This window comes from Oncorhynchus mykiss, chromosome 6 (genome assembly GCF_057628025.1).
Source record: "Oncorhynchus mykiss isolate SJ-2025 chromosome 6, ASM5762802v1, whole genome shotgun sequence".
In the NCBI taxonomy this organism is placed as follows: Eukaryota; Metazoa; Chordata; class Actinopteri; order Salmoniformes; family Salmonidae; genus Oncorhynchus; species Oncorhynchus mykiss.
In genome coordinates, this window is record NC_143027.1 from 33,558,078 (window position 1) to 33,575,679 (window position 17,602).

The 17,602-nt window shown below is 42.2% G+C and overlaps 1 protein-coding gene across 2 annotated transcripts; it reads left to right on the top strand.

Moving 5' to 3' along the window:
- The first annotated feature begins 1,037 nt into the window (after positions 1–1,037).
- Positions 1,038–15,736, top strand: LOC110525814 (non-selective voltage-gated ion channel VDAC2). 2 transcript variants are annotated; one of them, XM_036979952.2, is made up of 10 exons: positions 1,077–1,177; positions 6,363–6,478; positions 7,998–8,069; positions 8,608–8,657; positions 12,468–12,620; positions 13,034–13,086; positions 13,304–13,531; positions 13,700–13,850; positions 13,973–14,030; positions 14,203–15,736. In XM_036979952.2, exons 1-10 carry the CDS (start codon positions 1,083–1,085, stop codon positions 14,292–14,294), a joined length of 1,068 nt encoding a protein of 355 aa, XP_036835847.1. In that variant the 5' UTR covers positions 1,077–1,082; the 3' UTR covers positions 14,295–15,736. The 2 variants fall into 2 exon arrangements, with proteins under 2 accessions (XP_036835850.1, XP_036835847.1); XM_036979955.2 differs by lacking the exon at positions 6,363–6,478 and having other exon boundaries at positions 1,038–1,177.
- The last annotated feature ends 1,866 nt before the right edge of the window (positions 15,737–17,602 follow it).

The window sequence follows — 17,602 nt, forward strand, 5'->3', positions numbered from 1 at the left end:
CTTTGCTGTTGTTATGGGATTGATTTGCACTTTTCGCACCAAAGTACGTTCATCTCTAGGAGACAGAACGCATCTCCTTCCTGAGCGGTATGATGGCTGTGTTGTCCCATGGTGTTTATACTGGCATACTGTTGTTTGTACAGATGAACGTGGTACCTTCAGGCGTTTCGAAATTGCTCCCAAGGATCAAGCAGTCTTTTGGAGGTCGACACTTTTTTTCTGAGGTCTTTGCTGATTTCTTTTGATATTCCCATGATGAATTTGAAGGTAGGCCTTGAAATGCATCCACGGGTACACCTCCAATTGACTCAAATTATGTCAATTTTCCTATCAGAAGCTTCTAAAGCCATGACATAATTTTCTGGAATTTTCCAAGCTGCTTAAAGGCACAGTCAATTTAGTGTATGTAAACTTCTGGAATTGCGATACAATGAATTATAAGTGAAACAATCTGTCTGTAAACAATTGTTAGGCGAGAAGGTTAAACTGGAAAACCCAACCTCCATCAAAATAAAAAGATGGCGGAGCCGCAAAAGTTCTTCTGTGCAAGGGTGTTAATTTACATAGTGATTCCGGATCAAAAACAACAGTACTGCCATCAAACGTATACCTTGTGGGGCCGCTAAAAACAATGCTGCCCCATCCACAGCACAATCCAAAATGCCTCTCTATGAACTGAAAGAATGACATTTAAGAACAGGAAGCATAAAAATGGTGCACATAGAATAGATCTACCGTTTCTTCGACTTGCTTTCAATGAGAATGAAGGATCTATAACTCAATTTGGTCTGGTCACCCAAAAAGTTACATATTGCAGCTTTAAAAGTAATCCTAGAAGTAATCATATCTTTTTTCCCCAAAAGTATCTGTAATCTGATTACAATATATTTGCTGGTAAAGTAAGGGATTACAGTTACAGTTTATTTATTTGTTTTGTAATCTGTTACTCCCCAGCCCTGAGCCTGAAGGCTACTGCAAACCATAGACATAAACAAGCTTTCGAAAACAGTTATTGGCTACCTCTCTCTTTGTTCAATGACAATTACACAATGACCCCGCCCTTTGTGTCATAATGTTTGCGCATGCTCAGTCCGCAACTCTGTGCTTTCTCCTTCACTGTGCCCTATTGCGCGAGACAGAACGTTCTGAAACTTCGCTCATCGCCCCTTAAAATAAGGTAGGAAATTCATGGCACCTTCAGGGATATTTTATTGTGAAAGGCTCTGACGGAAAAGCCTGTCTATTGGATTGATACTGAAAATATATTTGACTCATTTGATTGTTGTTTAAATGGCTTAGACGCGTAAAGTGTGGAAGCGAGAATACAGTGTGGTAGGCCTCAGCATAGTAGGGCTGCAGGACATACAGGCCTGTCTGTCTATAAACGGTAGATATCTCAACACTTGAGGTATATTTAAGAATTATTCGGACAAATTAGATTCCTATAACACTAGACTATGCAGGTTGATTATAAGCTATAACATTTATTGTGGGCTATACAATGTAAAATAAACATATTTGATTGCTAACTAGTGCGCATTACGCACAGTATTTCACTTTTAGTGCCAATTACATGTAGTCTCTGAATTTCAGCAGGATATTAAAATGGTTGAGTTGTTGTCAATTTTATTGTAGATTCTGTCATTGTTTTTAGAGACTGTCTATAGTTATAGCGCTATAGATTTTTGTAAACAGAGCAATGCATTGAACTATGAACATTGGAGACCTAGGCTTGCCATTTGTCTATTGCAAAGGGCAATATATGTCATCCCATAAATTACACCCTGTATGATAGTTTCCGTGTTTTTGTAAAATGTTTTGTAAAGTTGAAGGCCCGTTGACAGCATGGTTTGTGCTGCAGAAACAAGGAGGGTTAGGTTTGTCTTCGGGTTGGCACGGTGGACTTTACGCACGCCGGGTTCTGGTGTAACATGCAGCAAATATATAATCCACTCTCGATTGTTGGAGCCACCTGACCTTCTACTGTGTTCAATCATGAGCGTAGTAGACAGTCGGCCCACCAACAGGAATGAAAGTGAAAAAGATTGGGGATTTCAAGTGAAAGTGAAAACATTGTGTGATCGCACAATAGGTGTTTGCTCTTCTTGAACCTTTGTTGCTCTCTGAAGTTCTGGAATCCTATTGCGCCGCCGCCTATGGACAACAAAGAATGACACAAACCTTGCTTATTTTTGTGGTAGTAGTGTCTGAAGCAGTAGGCCTAGACCTAGTAAAATGCCTGATGAGAGAAGGCCTGTAGATAGTTCTAGTAGGTTCAAGTTTAGACTCGTTAAAAGAATGCTATTATTAATCACAATCTAGGCAGTGGTGTAAAGTACTTAAGTAAAAGATACTTTAAAGTACTACTTAAGTCGTTTTTTCTGTATATATAGGTCCATGTACACAGGCTGAATATCAACCCCTATAGGAACATGGCTGTCCTGAAGTGCATGGCGTTGGTTGGAAGGAATGCACTGTTGAGTAGGTCAAGATGTGATGCCACACTCATTAGGCAGGATTAGGCAGCCGCCTATGGCTGCAGATTGACACGGGCAGCATTTTCTGAGCTAAACTGGCCAAGGCGCACCTCCAACAACAATAATTCTGCCCAAAACAATGACAATTTCTCTCAATCAGTGGCATATGGGCATTTTAGGTGAGCGCTGATGCCGCCCTTTGATAAGCAGTGCCCACTTTGTCAAAGGCAGGGGTGCAAAATATTTAGCGTGTCCATTCACAGCACACCTCTCCAGGGTGCTGTTGGAGAGACGCATCTCTGCAGCGCTCCACCAACGTTCCCTCAATTACAACAAAAATCTAACAGAAATCATGTATCAGATATAGGATATGGTAGAAATAGTATGTGGCCTTTTCTGTAGCCTACAGGCTGGACATAAGTTATGACAGTGTAATTAGACAGACACTTTTTACCAAATGCAGGTTTCTCCAATCAAATAGCCTAACCTAACTGCCGCTCAATCAAATAGAACATTTGTTGTCATGTTAAGAAACAACATATCCTAAAAACAGGACAGGTCAAAGTAGAATGGACAATGTAGAATGGACAATCACAACAGTGAGTTTCACCCCATTGTCATGATCAGGGGTTTCGCCGACACCTTTTGGACGTCTTTTCTTTTGTGCAATTCCAGACCGGCCATGATTTCCGCATCCACGAACATTGGTCTCGCCTATGGCGGCAGAACGGCAAGGACATAGGTGCATGGGTAGCCATAGCTAACCCATGCACCACTGTACATTCAGGCTATATATTCACAAGGTGTAACTTCATTTCCCCCGACCTTATCTCACACATTCCACTACCAGCATGCCACATAGGCCCATCTGGGTTACACTGCATGTGAGGATCTGTTTTATTAATTGCTGAACATTATCAGCCTACATTGTTTGTTAAACATTGGATTAAAAATAGACCAAGGTATAATGGTTAAAAAATGTTTACAACTGAGTAACAAGCATATAATAATGGTTTGTACGCCGTTTATAAGCAGACCTTAAGTAAAGCCTCACCCTTGCCTGTCCCTAGTCAGTCTCTATCACCAAACCAGTGTCTTTGGGCTGACATGATCATTTTTGCAGCTAACTGATCTCCCCAACGATGATGCTTATTTTGTTTGAATGGCATAAAGACTAAGGACTGCTATGGTGAATGATGTCTGGTTGGTAACTACATTTCCCAGGATCCCACTGGATGTGTTATGCCTATCTGTTTTCAGTTGATTTCCTGTCCTGTGCGTAGCTGATTTATGAATGTCGTCGTGACCCCTAGAGCTAGTGAAGTTGTCAGAGAGGGGGCTGTACGTGGGGAGTGAGGAATGGGGGTGTGGGTGGGATCAAGGTAGAGGAAAGTAGGGGTCGAGAGAGGATTTATGTGGGTGGGGGTTGGGTGGGAGTGACGAGGTGTGTGAGGTTAGGTTTGCCAGCGGTAGAGGAGTAAAGCACCCATTTCAAAATGGCGTGGCCATATGAGGTATGGTGTTGAGTTCACCTGGGTTATTTATAGAACAGAGGTTAGGGGGTAGGGGGAGAGGGAGAAGGGGGAGGAGAGGGTGAGGAAGCTGGGAAGAAGGAACTGTTAAGATATTTTATCAAGGTTTAAGATAAATTATTAAATAATTCTACCCGGAAACTTAACCATTAGGGATTAGAGGTTATGTAGCATGAACAAGGAGTAATTCAAAATAATAAACACAGCTCCAACTACGTTGGAGGGGGGGAAGAGAGGAATGCATGTGTGTGCCTAACGAAAACAAAGAGGATCCTTAACCTATGTTTGAACCGACCCAGCTTTAACTCTGGAGAGATAAGATAGGACAGGGAGAGCCCCTCCAGGTTTCCCGTATCTGGGGGGGACTGGAACTGTCAGCTGAGTGGTAATAAACTATGGTGAGACTTCAGTAGAAAAAGAGAGAATCCAAATGTTAGTGTGTAAGTATGTACGTAGGTTAGAATGGTATATAAACTAATGTACATGGTATTTTGAGCAGAGCTCTCGGAAATAAACGCTACTGATTCATTTTGAGACTGATCTTTGTATGTTTTATGCAAATAAGAACCTTACAAATTCTTAGAAATGGACAGTGTTTTGCTTTGATATAATTGAATTGGTTAACGAACATATAGGAATTAAATTCCTCTAACAGGAACTGAGTAAGGAGGGAAGAAAGGGGGCCGGGTGTGTGTCGGTGGGGGGGGGGGGGGTGATTGATTGACAAAGACAGATTCCACACCATGCTGAGTCTGCAGAATGCCCCCCTTGCATCAGTCAGCTGACTATCATAAAGCCTTTGAGCATAGACAACAGCACTGAGACAGGCATAGAGGACAAAAGGTGTGTCCGTGTGTGTTTCTGCCTGTTTGCTAAATTCCCAGTGACACCAGGATAATCACCACAAAGCAAATCATCCACCTCACCGCTGTGTCCCCAAATCACCAGATGCTCTCGGTACCACAGTAGTGTGTGTGTGTGTTACCAGATCACTATGTTCTCATAGATGGGCGTGTTCTTGTCATCTATAGAGCCTATGACTTTGGGTGATAGACATGTCAGCCAACATGTCAGTCATACGGGCCATAGAACAGTGTTATTGTTTTTATTTTTAATAGCTTTTTACCCATTTTTCTCCACAATTTTCTTGATATCCAATTGGTAGTTACAGTCTTGTCCCATGGCTGCAACTCCCGTTACGGACTCGGGAGAGACGAAGGTCGAGAGCCACGAGTCCTCCGAAACACCACCCTGCCAAGCCGCACTGCTTCATGACACACTGCTCGCTTAACCCGGGAATTGTATTAATTTAACCTTTATTTAACTAGGTAAGTCAATTACGAGCATTCTTATTTACAATGACGGCCTACCAAAAGGCAAAAGGCCTCCTGCGGGGACGCGGGCTGGGATTAAAAATATAAAATAAAAATATAGGACAAAAAAACACATCACGACGAGAGACACTACGTAAAGAGAGACCTAAGGCAACAACATTGTAGCAACGCATAACAACACAGCATGGTAGCAACACAACATGACAACAACATGGTAGCAGCACAACACATGGTACAAACATTATTGGGCACAGACAACAGCACAAAGGGCAAGAAGGTAGAGACAACAATACATCACACGAAGCAGCCACAACTGTCAGTAAGAGTGTCTGGAAGCCAGTCGCACCAATGTGTTGGAGAAAACAACATAAAACAGGAGACCGGAATCAGCGAGCATGCGCCCAGCCCTCCACAAGGAGTCGCTAGAGCACGATGGGACAAGGACATTCCGACCGGCCAATCCTTCCCCTAACCCGGACGACGCTGGGCCAATTGTGCACAGCCTGGGACCGAACCTGGGTCTGTAGTGACACCTCAAGCACTACGATGCAGTGCCTTAGACCGCTGCGCCACTCGGGAGGCCCCATAGAGCACTGCTTTATCAGTTTTGAGCACACACCCCTTGGTTCAATATTAGAGTAATAGTTGCAGGCCCTTCCCTGGAGACGCGTTCATGGGGAATTGATCATGTGTTCTGACAAATGTGAAGAGCTCAGAGGAAAGGGACAGTTTAATTGTTTGATTGCTTGGCTTTAGAGTCACAGTGCTACATGGACTGTGATGATAACCATGCCAGTATAGGGCATGCAACTAAGAGAACTTAAAGAGACTGCTTCGGCTATCCTTTCCAAAACCACTTCCAACAAAAGGCAGCACCTAATACTCAATACAAATTCACAAATATATCCAGTCCAGTTACATGAGACAGACCAAGTACAGAGTACAGACACCACCATCATTGTTGTGAATACAGAGATTGCATGCCAAAGTCTTCTGTCCTTCCTTCCCCACATCTGAAGAGTCATGTCAGACAAAGGCGGAGAGAAGGCGAGCCTGGTGAGGAAGGAGGGGGAGAGTCCAGCAGCACAGGCCAGTCAGAACAAAGGAGCTCCCTGTGTGCCATGTTGCCACAAGGGTGAGTGAGGGAGGTGAGGGAGGGAAGGAGGTGGGGGAGATACGGAGGTGGGTGAGAGAGGGAGGTGCGTAGAGAAAGATGTTATCAGGGTCCCCTCGGCTATCTGAATCGATTGATCAATCTACCTGTATCTGTCATTCCAGAGAGTAGGCTTTGTCCTAACAGTCTTAGACCGCCTTGTCCTTGTCTCCATTCCTTCATGACTTCTGATTTGAAAGGACTTGATCGGTCACATGATATGCCCAATATGACAAGCCACTAATCTGAAAGGTAGGAAGGTATGTAGGAGTGTTGGGACACAGCCCCTGGACACCAGCAAGAGCACAAAGAGACACACTGCCATGGCAAAGTCACCTTCATGCACGCATGCACACACCGGTAAATTATCCTAGCAGAGACTCAGGGGACCCTGGTGACATCATAAAAGCTAGCGTAGTGCAGTTGTGTGCAGTGGTGATAGTTGCTGACCAGCCAAACCCTGGCTTAGGCTTACTGTCGCTCAACAGCACATAGTAGAGCGAATGCTGTGGCGTACACTGTGATTGCTATATGTCATACATCTTCTTCCACTTCACGCTAACCGTTTCAATCCCAGGCAGCAAGCTACTAACAATGCTGACTTAGGCAAAAGAAGTGGCAAGATTTTAAAGGCACAGTTCACCCAAAAATCAACTAACTAATCATACCATGGCCCCATTCAGGCTGTCCCTAATATGGTGCCATGTGGTTCCTTGTTTAGAGAGATGATTACCTGGTATACCAGTGGTCAAAACACAAGTCAATACCATTAAGTTAAACCATGCTAGCTAGCGGTTCGCTAATGGACTGATGCTAGGAGAAAATGGAGTTAAACTAATTGGCTGGGCTAAAGTGGGGATGTAGGGGAAAGCGACAAGCAATATATCACAGGCCCAGTAGACCAGACCAGGCAGGGCCAGTGTAGCTGGCAAGGCCGTCAGTACTTCACAGTACGTTGGCTTTACAAAACACACCTTCATAAAGGCTTCAACAAGATTTTGGATACTACTTTAGTATGAAGCAATGTATTGACCATTCATACTGAATAGTCTAGTATGCTAGTGTGGATATTATTTAGGACACAGTCAAGGAATGTACGAGGGACTTACCAAGGGTAAGTCATTAGTGGGCCTGTAGATCCTCTAGTTAGTAGGCGCTGTGTGGTGTGTGTTTGCTTCTGTTGAAAACCTTTCTAGAGCAGCGTGAGGTGTGTGTGTGACTGTGAACGCATAGATGGACGCTGTGTGGACACTGTGTGTATGCCTAGATGCTGTGTGTGTTTGCTTCAGTTCAAAGCCACTTCACTATAACACAGCAGTGTTCTGTGTGAAGTCATAGGCAGTTACTGTGTTGGACCTATTTTGCATAGAAGTAATGTGATGTTTTGCTTGTGTGCTGGAGGTTGTGCTCCATTTGTACAGAATTTTGCCTCCTGTGACTCAGAGAATTATTGTTGTACTATCAGAGATACACCCAAACCTGTCTCTCTCTCTCTCCACAGTCACCATGGCTGTTCCTCCTGCATACTCAGACCTGGGAAAATCTGCCAAAGACATCTTCAGCAAGGGCTATGGTAAGTCAGTAAATCCCCCAGACCCCCACCCACCACCACCACACGCAAGGAGAAAGGGAGGACACAATTACATATTTCATGTGTTTGTAAGCTCTTAGGATCACTCCAACCTATGTCTCTCTCCTCTCTTTCTCTCCTCTCTTTCTTTCTCTCTCTCTTGCTCTCTCCCTCTGAGACCATAAACCTCAGCTGGTCATCAAGGACTCTGTGACCTCTTACATTATTTACGACCCCATGGGTCAGCGGATGGGGACTGGGACTGTTTTTAGGCTTGTTTCATGCTCATTTATATTGAGTCAAACAGTGTCTCTTGTCATCGTTGTTTCATACCATTAGATCTACTTTTCTGCAAATGTTCTTGTTTCACAACTGTAAAGCTTGGATGACCCTCAATGAAAACCGTCATGTAAATTATGCATCCAATAACGAAGGGCTACAGAGAAGTATCCCAAATCAAATGGGGTCTGCTCCTCTATTTTTTATGAATAGAGACATGATTTTTCTTTTCCCCCTCTTTTCTTTCTCTTTTCCCCTCCAGGCTTTGGAATTGTGAAACTGGACCTAAAGACCAAGGCCCAGAGTGGAGTTGTAAGTACAACCTCTCTCTCTATCTCTCTCTTTCACATTTATTGAATTCCTCTGTTTTTATACATTATGTTTCTTGGAGTTTGGTGAGAGCGTGGTTGTCCTATGTTTGTTTTGCATACAACCTTCCCACAACTTTCTGGGAATGGTGCAGGATACCCAGCTAGCACATGACGTTCTGACAACCTTAGGTGGGAATTTCAGTACTTCAGCATAACATTTTCTGCAGGTTTCCTCATGGTTCTATTTTAAAGTCATGTTCTCAGAACATTAAGAAAACTTTACATAAAAACCACAAGAAAACATTAACGTTCAAAGAATGTTCTAAGAATCTTATTTAAAAACATTCTGTTCTCAGTGTCAACAAAAATGTCTATCTTCTACCTTAAGTGTGTTCAGGTGTGTTGACTGCATCCACTAATTGGCCACACCTGATCTTAATGAGTGCTTGTTTCCTTTGAAATGGGGTCTGTTTGAATAGACTGAAATGAACAGCTTTGTATGAGTAAAAAAAACATGGCATGCTAGCTCCATCATGGTGGTGCAGTGGACTAATTCCATAGATAGAGAACAGAAGATGATAGATTCTCAGAACGTTATTTAATTATCTTAAAATAACCTATAAAACCTCACAGGAAAACTTTCAGGGAACCATAGTAAAACATTCTCAGAACATCCCTGCAACCTAAAAAATGAATGTTCCCAGAACATTTTCACTTCTATTCTCAGAATGTTTAAAAAAAGTTTTGCCGGTCAGGAAACGTATTGCTTCATTCCCAGGACCAATGGGAAACCAAAAACCCACAACTTCCCTATGAACCAAATGTGCACCTGTGTGCCTCTCTAAGCTAAAATATATTTACCCGGGATTGCCATGCAACACTCATTGATCAGATGTGTAATATTTGAGAAATACTAACACACACATTCACATTACATTGTGGTGCTGGGGATGATAAAAAACAAGTTTTCCAATTAATTTATCACAGATGTGTAACATTTACATTTAGGCCACACCCATGCAATAGTCTGTGTGTTTGTGTAGTCTAGCCTTACAGTATAAGCTGCATGTCTAGACCCTAACCTCAGGGCTGAACAAGAAAGTTGAAATGGCTGACTCACTGTCTGCTGGCAGTGTGTGTGTGTGTGTGTGTGTGTGTGTGTGTGTGTGTGTGTGTGTGTGTGTGTGTCTGCCAGAGAGTCTGACAAGCTGTCGAACCCAGTCAGCTTGGCAGATCACTGTCGGACTACAATCTACCTATACATTAGAACAAAATGGATACCGCCCATAGCATTGCTGCTCCCTAAATACTTTGTGTTATATTCTCTTAAAAGATGTCAGGGGCAACAATACTGTGTGTAGGATTATGTTGTTTTTTGTCATTGTCTTCATATTTCGGCCTGTACACATTTTGGATATGGTCGATTCCAGAGTTATGGACATTACATTTGCGGGCAAAATCACAACTTTAATGTCTCACAGAATGGACAAACAAAATGTAAATGTTGATGTGTATGTTTATAGTACCCCTTGGGGGGAGTGTATAGCCCCCCAGCAGACTTCTAAATATTGGCATGTTGGAGAAACAAAGCAAATAAGAAGAGTTCTGGATGTTACATGAAATGGACAAGCTTTTTGTGGAGAGTGAACATATTAGCAAACGTCTGTGAGTTTGTAATTATTAGGTCCAAACATGGATAGCCATTTTGAAGGAAAGGCATGGTTGAACACAAAAATTATCATTTTGAAAATATTGTCATTTCCATTCTTACTTTAGAGAGGGAAAACTAATTTTATGGATGTTACACCCTCCATTATGCATGTTAGTCTGAAATAAACATTCAAATCGTAAAGATTTCATTATCAAAATCTATCATTACACATTTGTTGTCATTTGGATGGTTTTTCCAAGGTCAGCAGAAGGCATAGTACTTTAGGATTGCACAATTACAGGTAGCCTGAATAGGCAGGTCCTGATTTTTTCCCCTCCACTTTATATATATCAAAATGAACCTTTACCAGTTAAATGTAGACATAAATATATATATTTTTTTTATATTACAAATTTTCTGAAATATGCAAATTAGACACTATAAATGTGCCTATACTGCCAATCCACCTTTCTGGACACTGGATAAAGTCTGTATATTTTGGGGGGCTTTCATTTGAAGAAGAAAAGAACACTCCAGGAATATTCAAAGATTGTTGAAAATCACTATTTCATTATCGTTCTATCTAAAAAAAATTATAATTTAAAACAGTACTGCCATGTATGAGAAATGCATTTCAGCATATATTTTCAGAGAGAATCTTAGCTAGAACACGTCATTTTCAAGATATCAACAATTGCTTCAGTACATCCCAGAACTACCACACAAAATGTGGTGAAGGTACAATCTTCTGAAGATCCATCCCATCCACCACCGTAATGGAAGTTATGGATATCATAACAATGAAAAGAGAGAAACCAATTATAGACCATATGCAACCGTGAAAGTTATCTTTACAGAGACAGTTTCAAGATGATCCGATGTAAGGTGCATGTTTTACAAAAACTTTTCCTTAAAACGTTATGGACGTTACATTGTCTGTGCCATTCACACCCCTGTCATTACAAGACTGCAGAAGACACAAACACAACTCAAGACACTTCAATTTGGTCTGTATTGTTTCATTAACATCTCATCTGAATCTCATATGGGGGGGGGGGGGGGGGGGGGGACAGCTGTGAGGGGAAAAACAAGCAATGTGAGCCCTTTCTAAAAGCCATGAAATATGATTGACTGAAAAGCCTTTTTTGAGACTTACTCTAAATGGTCAAAATTCATGCAATTTCCTTCTTAAACTTTTCAAATAAAACCTAAACTCCAACAAAACCTTAAGCATAATGAACGTGGTTTCATTTGGGCATGCTCATGTTGACCTTTCCATGGAATTGCCCGTATCTATATCAGCCTTTTGGATAGCTCATCTTCCTCTCCCTGCGATTGAATTGAATCACAAAGCAGATTTCATGAAATACACTTTACTTGGACGATCATTTCCCCCAAAAGTCAAGCGTGTCCTGTAAATGAGATGTTGTATATCTATGTTTCACAGTTCATACAAGCTGGTGCAGCTTTGGTAACTCTGGTACATACATTATGTGCATTAGAATCTTCTTTTCTGAAAGAGTGGAAAAGTGATTGAATGTGAATATCTGTATGGTTCTGACCTAACAATATCTGCCTCTCTCTTTCTCTGCCTTTTTTCTGCTTCCTCTCTGGACTTCATTGTCAGATGGTAAGGGTGTGAGTGTGTGTGTGTGTGGAGAAGGCTTTTCCTCCCTGCAGCCGTTCTTGCAGCAGTCCCAGCTGATTGATTGATACCATTCCCCTTGCACTGCTAAGCCCATAATGACAGGCCATAATGACAGACATTTAGACTGGTCTAACTGGCCCGGTTACTGGTCTACAGGTCACTGGTCTGCCAGTGACCAGATGACTGGCTTGAGCATCTACCACTATTCTAAACGGTAGCTGCTGACATGTCAGTCATGCAAACCTGAGAGGAATTGCTTGGCAGAGATGTGGTAGGGGTACTTATCTCTTTCCCTGTCTATTTATCTTCACCTCTGTATCCCCCGTCTCTTTCTCTCATCAGTGAGGAGTGTGCTAAGCCCTCTTTAGCAGCCTCCTGTAACAACAGTTCCCCATTCTCTTCTACCTTTTCTCTCCTATGCTCCAGTTTCTTCTGCTGTTTTCTTACTTTTCTGCTGTTAACCATCCCTCATTTCCCTCTTCCACACCCTCCACTCTCCTTCCATCTCTCAGGAGTTTGCGACCTCGGGCTCCAGTAACACAGACACAGGGAAGGCAGCAGGTAACCTGGAGACCAAATATAAGGTGAAGGAGCTGGGCCTGAGCTTCAACCAGAAATGGAACACAGACAACACCCTGACCACTGAGGTCTCCATAGAGGACCAGGTGAGTTTGAAACCAGTTTAGCCCAAAATCAGGTTACACCGCACCAAACCAGCTCCTGACAGCACTTGATGTTAACTCATTGAACACCCGTATGTAAATGCATCCAATAAAACATTAAACTCAAAGTTTAGTCAGTAATATTATTACCCCTATTGTTCTCATTGTTCTGTGTCTGCTGTTCACCAATATGTAATCACTGGAGGCTGCTGACGGGAGGACGGCTCATAATAATAGCCGGAACGGCGTTAAATGGAATGACATCAAACACCTAAAAAAACGTGTGTTTGATGTATTTGATACCATTCCACCTATTCCGCCCCAGCGAGTAACCACGAGCCCGTCCTCCCCAATTACGTTGTCACCAACCTCCTGTGTATGTACTGTATCTCCTTCTCTGTCCTGTGTTTCTGTAGTTGGCTAAGGGCTTGAAGCTGGCTCTGGACACATCGTTCGTGCCCAACACTGGGTAAGTTAATCACTCGCTGGTCAATCATTACCTCCCTCCATATGCCTTAGTGGTGCACACGAACATGAAGGATTTTGAAATAAACAGCACCAGTAAAGGGAGTAAAACGGTCACTTGGGCAGTTTTTTTCATCCGTTGTCAAATTGGGGAACATAATGTCACAGCAATCCTGACACCCTCTCTACGTTCCTCCTGTCCCCTTCCCCTCTGTCTGCAGTAAGAAGAGTGCCAAGCTGAAGACTGGTTACAAGCGGGACTTCATCAACCTGGGCTGTGACCTGGACTTTGACATGGCAGGCCCCACGGTCCATGCTGCTGCCGTGCTGGGCTATGAGGGCTGGCTGGCTGGGTACCAGATGGCCTTCGACACAGCCAAGTCCAAACTGTCCCAGAACAACTTTGCCCTGGGATACAAGGCTGGGGACTTCCAGCTCCACACCAATGTGTGAGTACCACTACACCTAACCCTGACTACTGTCCAGCAGAGGTTGTTTTGTGTTTGCGCAGAGTTGTTTTCTCCATGCACAATTTTTGTTGTCATGATCCACAGGAAGTTGATTTAAGAGCTATGTAGTACCCTACTGATGAAGCCCATGGTGTTTTGTTCTTTCAGTAACGACGGTACAGAGTTCGGTGGCTCCATCTACCAGAAGGTGAACTGCCACTTGGAAACAGCCATCAACCTTGCCTGGACGGCCGGCAGCAACAACACACGCTTTGGCATCGGAGCCAAATACCAGCTGGACAAGGACGCTTCCCTGTCTGTGGGTACCACAACCACACATACAGAACCACATACCAGTCCATAGTGCCAGAACAAGAACCACACAACCATCCAAATACACGCTTGTCTCACCTCTTTGTGTCTGTCTGTCTCCCCCTGCAGGCCAAAGTCAACAACGCCAGTCTGATTGGAGTCGGCTACACACAGGTTCTCCGGCCAGGTAACTCAAAACTGACCTTTACACCAGATGACTAGCTGCATCTGTCTATATCTACACACCTTGCCTATTAGTACCACAGGAGTTGGTTAGAAGAAAGGAAGAGGTGATGTCTATGCTCTATATATGAAAAGAGCTGTACTTTGTGTGTTAAGACTGGTGTCTCTCTCTGTAGGAGTGAAGCTGACTCTCTCAGCTCTGATCGATGGGAAGAACTTCAACGCAGGCGGCCACAAGGTTGGCATGGGCTTTGAGCTGGAGGCATAAGGATGGAGGGGAGAGGAGAAGAGGGGGATGGGTGAAGGAAGGGAAAGATCCCGAATCTGACAAAACACACATACACATACACACGCACAGAGAGAGTGTGTCTTTTGGCCTTAACCCTACAGCCCTTAGCACCCTCTGAGACCCCCAGTACTATATTAAAATGGACAGACTGTCGAGAACCAAGTTGTTTTTTGGTTAGCTTTAGGTTCACCATCTCTCTGTATTATCTCCTTAGCAATACCACTACGTAAGGGACATCTGTCATGCCATGGCACTGGAGCAGGCAGCCAGTGAGCAAGTCTCAAATGACACTCTATTCACCAGGAGTTTACTAATTCACATAGGGCTCTGATCAAAAGTGGTGTACTGTATGCAGAACAGTGTGTTTGAAACAGACAAGTCTGAAGTCAACCTTTTGTTCCACTTCCTCCCCATAAGCAGACATATCCTCTTTTCTGTGTGTGCACCTTTTTAGTAGGGTTTGATTGTGTGGTATACTTTCCCTTTGCCTGAGATCATGTGTTTAATCTACTTTTGACTTGTGACAAAACATTTTTTAGATTGACAGTGTACTTCGGTTTGTGTATTTGTGGTACACTATTGATTCGATCAAAGCCAGAGGGGAGTTGTTTTCAAGGAATAACTTATTTTTTAAATGTCATGATGTTCCGTTGTCCCAGACCTTTTACAGGCCTGTTTGTGGAAGGATGTCCACTTTCAGTGATACATAAACAGGGACACATTGACACGAGCATACTGCAATAAAATGGGTGGCTAATAACTTGAAAATGAGACGGGTTGAGTTTCTGTTTCCAAATCAGGGAAATATCTGTAGTACAGAGAACTTGGAAGATTCCACCTTGACAGTAAGATTTGTTGACTGACTTGTATTCCCATTCCAGAACATAAAGCAGTGTAACAATAGCTGAATGTTCTGCCCAGAGCCATACATTTAGAAAGTTAGGCCAACATTCTGTTACATAGCATTGTTTAAATATTCCCCATGTAATGTTAAGGAAGCTAACATGGCTGCCATAGAATGTTTAAGTGTCATGTAAATGCATCAACATGCAGAAACCGCATTAGCCTACTAAATACATGGTTCTGGTTCTGCCTAATGTCCCACTGTTTTCTCAATGTCTCCTGTTACTTCTGTTTTGACCATTTCAACTCTCTGTGTGTAAGTATCTCTGATTGCCAAACTAATACCCCATACATTTCTCCATTTGAATTCTCTTATTTTGGTTTAGAGTTTTGAGAAGGCATACAGGCATGGTGGATATCTTCCTTACCTCTTTGTAATTATTTTTTTTTTGTATTTTATTTTCGGGAACTCTACTACTATCATGCAATTTTGTGTCTGCTGTGCTTGGGAGAGGGAAGGTTGTCAATAGTTGAAACCTCAAACTGGAGTTCATGGAATAAAGAAGAATTTCAAAATCTTTGTTCTTGTTTTCATGCACATTTTGTCACTTGAGAAATACTGTACCAAACATCTTGGTTAGATGTAAGATCTTGGCAAAACCGTCAACATTAATTACAGATTTCTTGAGTTATCTTCGATTCATTTGGACTATTTTGACAAAGTGTACTGGCTACGGCGTCAAACAGTAATATTGCAGCTTTTTCCTTGTTTTTCAAGCAAAGGTATTTTAAGGGAGTCTGCGAGCACAGACTTTCACTTCGCTTAGCCAAATTCTGCTAGGAGCACACCGAACCTATGTAAGCGGACACCTTTACAGTTTGTTACAATATCTGTCAGGCAGATAGTTCCTTGGTGGTTGAAGTTCAATTCAACCAGATACACGTACTTACACTTAACAACAATAAGACCACAGTAAAATACAACGAAATCAAACAACCAAATATTATACTGCAAAATATGTTGAAACATCAATAACAAATATACAGTATACACAAAACCCCAGAGAATATGTAAAGTGAATTTGGAAAGTATTAATTCAGAAAGAATATGAAAGCTACAGCTAAAACTTTGGTCAGGAAATATTTTGTGGCAAGCATAACATAAAATGTTTGAAAGATTAGGAATCATCACCAGAGTTCAGTCCAGACCAGACCTGACCCATTTAAGGACCAGTATCACCAGGACCTTAGTCAAGAGGACAGTTTGGATCTGACTAGGCCACTGGTTTAAATACAGCTATGTCACCTGGTTCAGTAGAGTACATTTTCCCCATTCAAATCTACTGGATTACTCCAATGCACCATGGTGTAGATTACAGGGGGTGTTGGATATGTTCACGTGGACACCCCCATAAGCCTGGAAAATATCAATGTTGGTTCAATACATTATTTTAGGGGAAACTCCAAGAGTCAATATCAATGTTAAATGGCTCAATGCACTCTGTTGCAGTAAGTCTTCCCCACCACACAGCAGCAGCAGAGGACCACGACAGGGAGTCTGGAACGGGACAGCGCTTCTGTTTGACATCAGCTTGAGACACACCACATTAACACACTATCTGTCCACCTGAAAAACAAAGAAGGATATACACTGATCAGGAGATCTCTCACACACACACACACACGAGTAAAAGTAAAGATACCTTAAAAGAAAATGACTAAAGTAAAAGTGAAAGTCCCCCAGTAAAATACCACTTGAGTAAAAGTCTAAAGTAAAAGTATAAATCATTAAACATTTCTTATATTAAGAAAAACATGTTTTTTTTTTAAAAGGATAGCCAGGGGCACAGTTCAACACTCAGACATTATTTACAAACGAAGCATTTGTGTTTAGTGAGTCTGCCTGATCAGAGGCAGTAGGGATGACCAGGGATGTTCTCTTGATAAGTGTGTAAATTAGACAATTTTTCTGTCCTGCTAAGCATTCAAAATATGACAAGTACTTTTGGTTGTCAGGGAAAATGTAAGGAGTAAAAAGTACATTATTTTCTTTAGGAATGTAGTGGAGTAAAAGTAAAAGTTGTCAAAAATATAAATAGTTAAGTAAAGTACATATACGCAAAAAAATTACTTATGTAGTACTTTAAAGTATTTTTACTTAAGTACTTTACACCACTGCATATTACCTCAATTACCTCGACTAACCGGTGCCCCCGCACATTGACTCTGTACTGGTACCCCATATACAGTGCCTTGCGAAAGTATTTGGCCCCCTTGAACTTTGCGACCTTTTGCCACATTTCAGGCTTCAAACATAAAGATATAAAACTGTATTTTTTTGTGAAGAATCAACAACAAGTGGGACACAATCATGAAGTGGAACGACATTTATTGGATATTTCAAACTTTTTTAACAAATCAAAAACTGAAAAATTGGGCGTGCA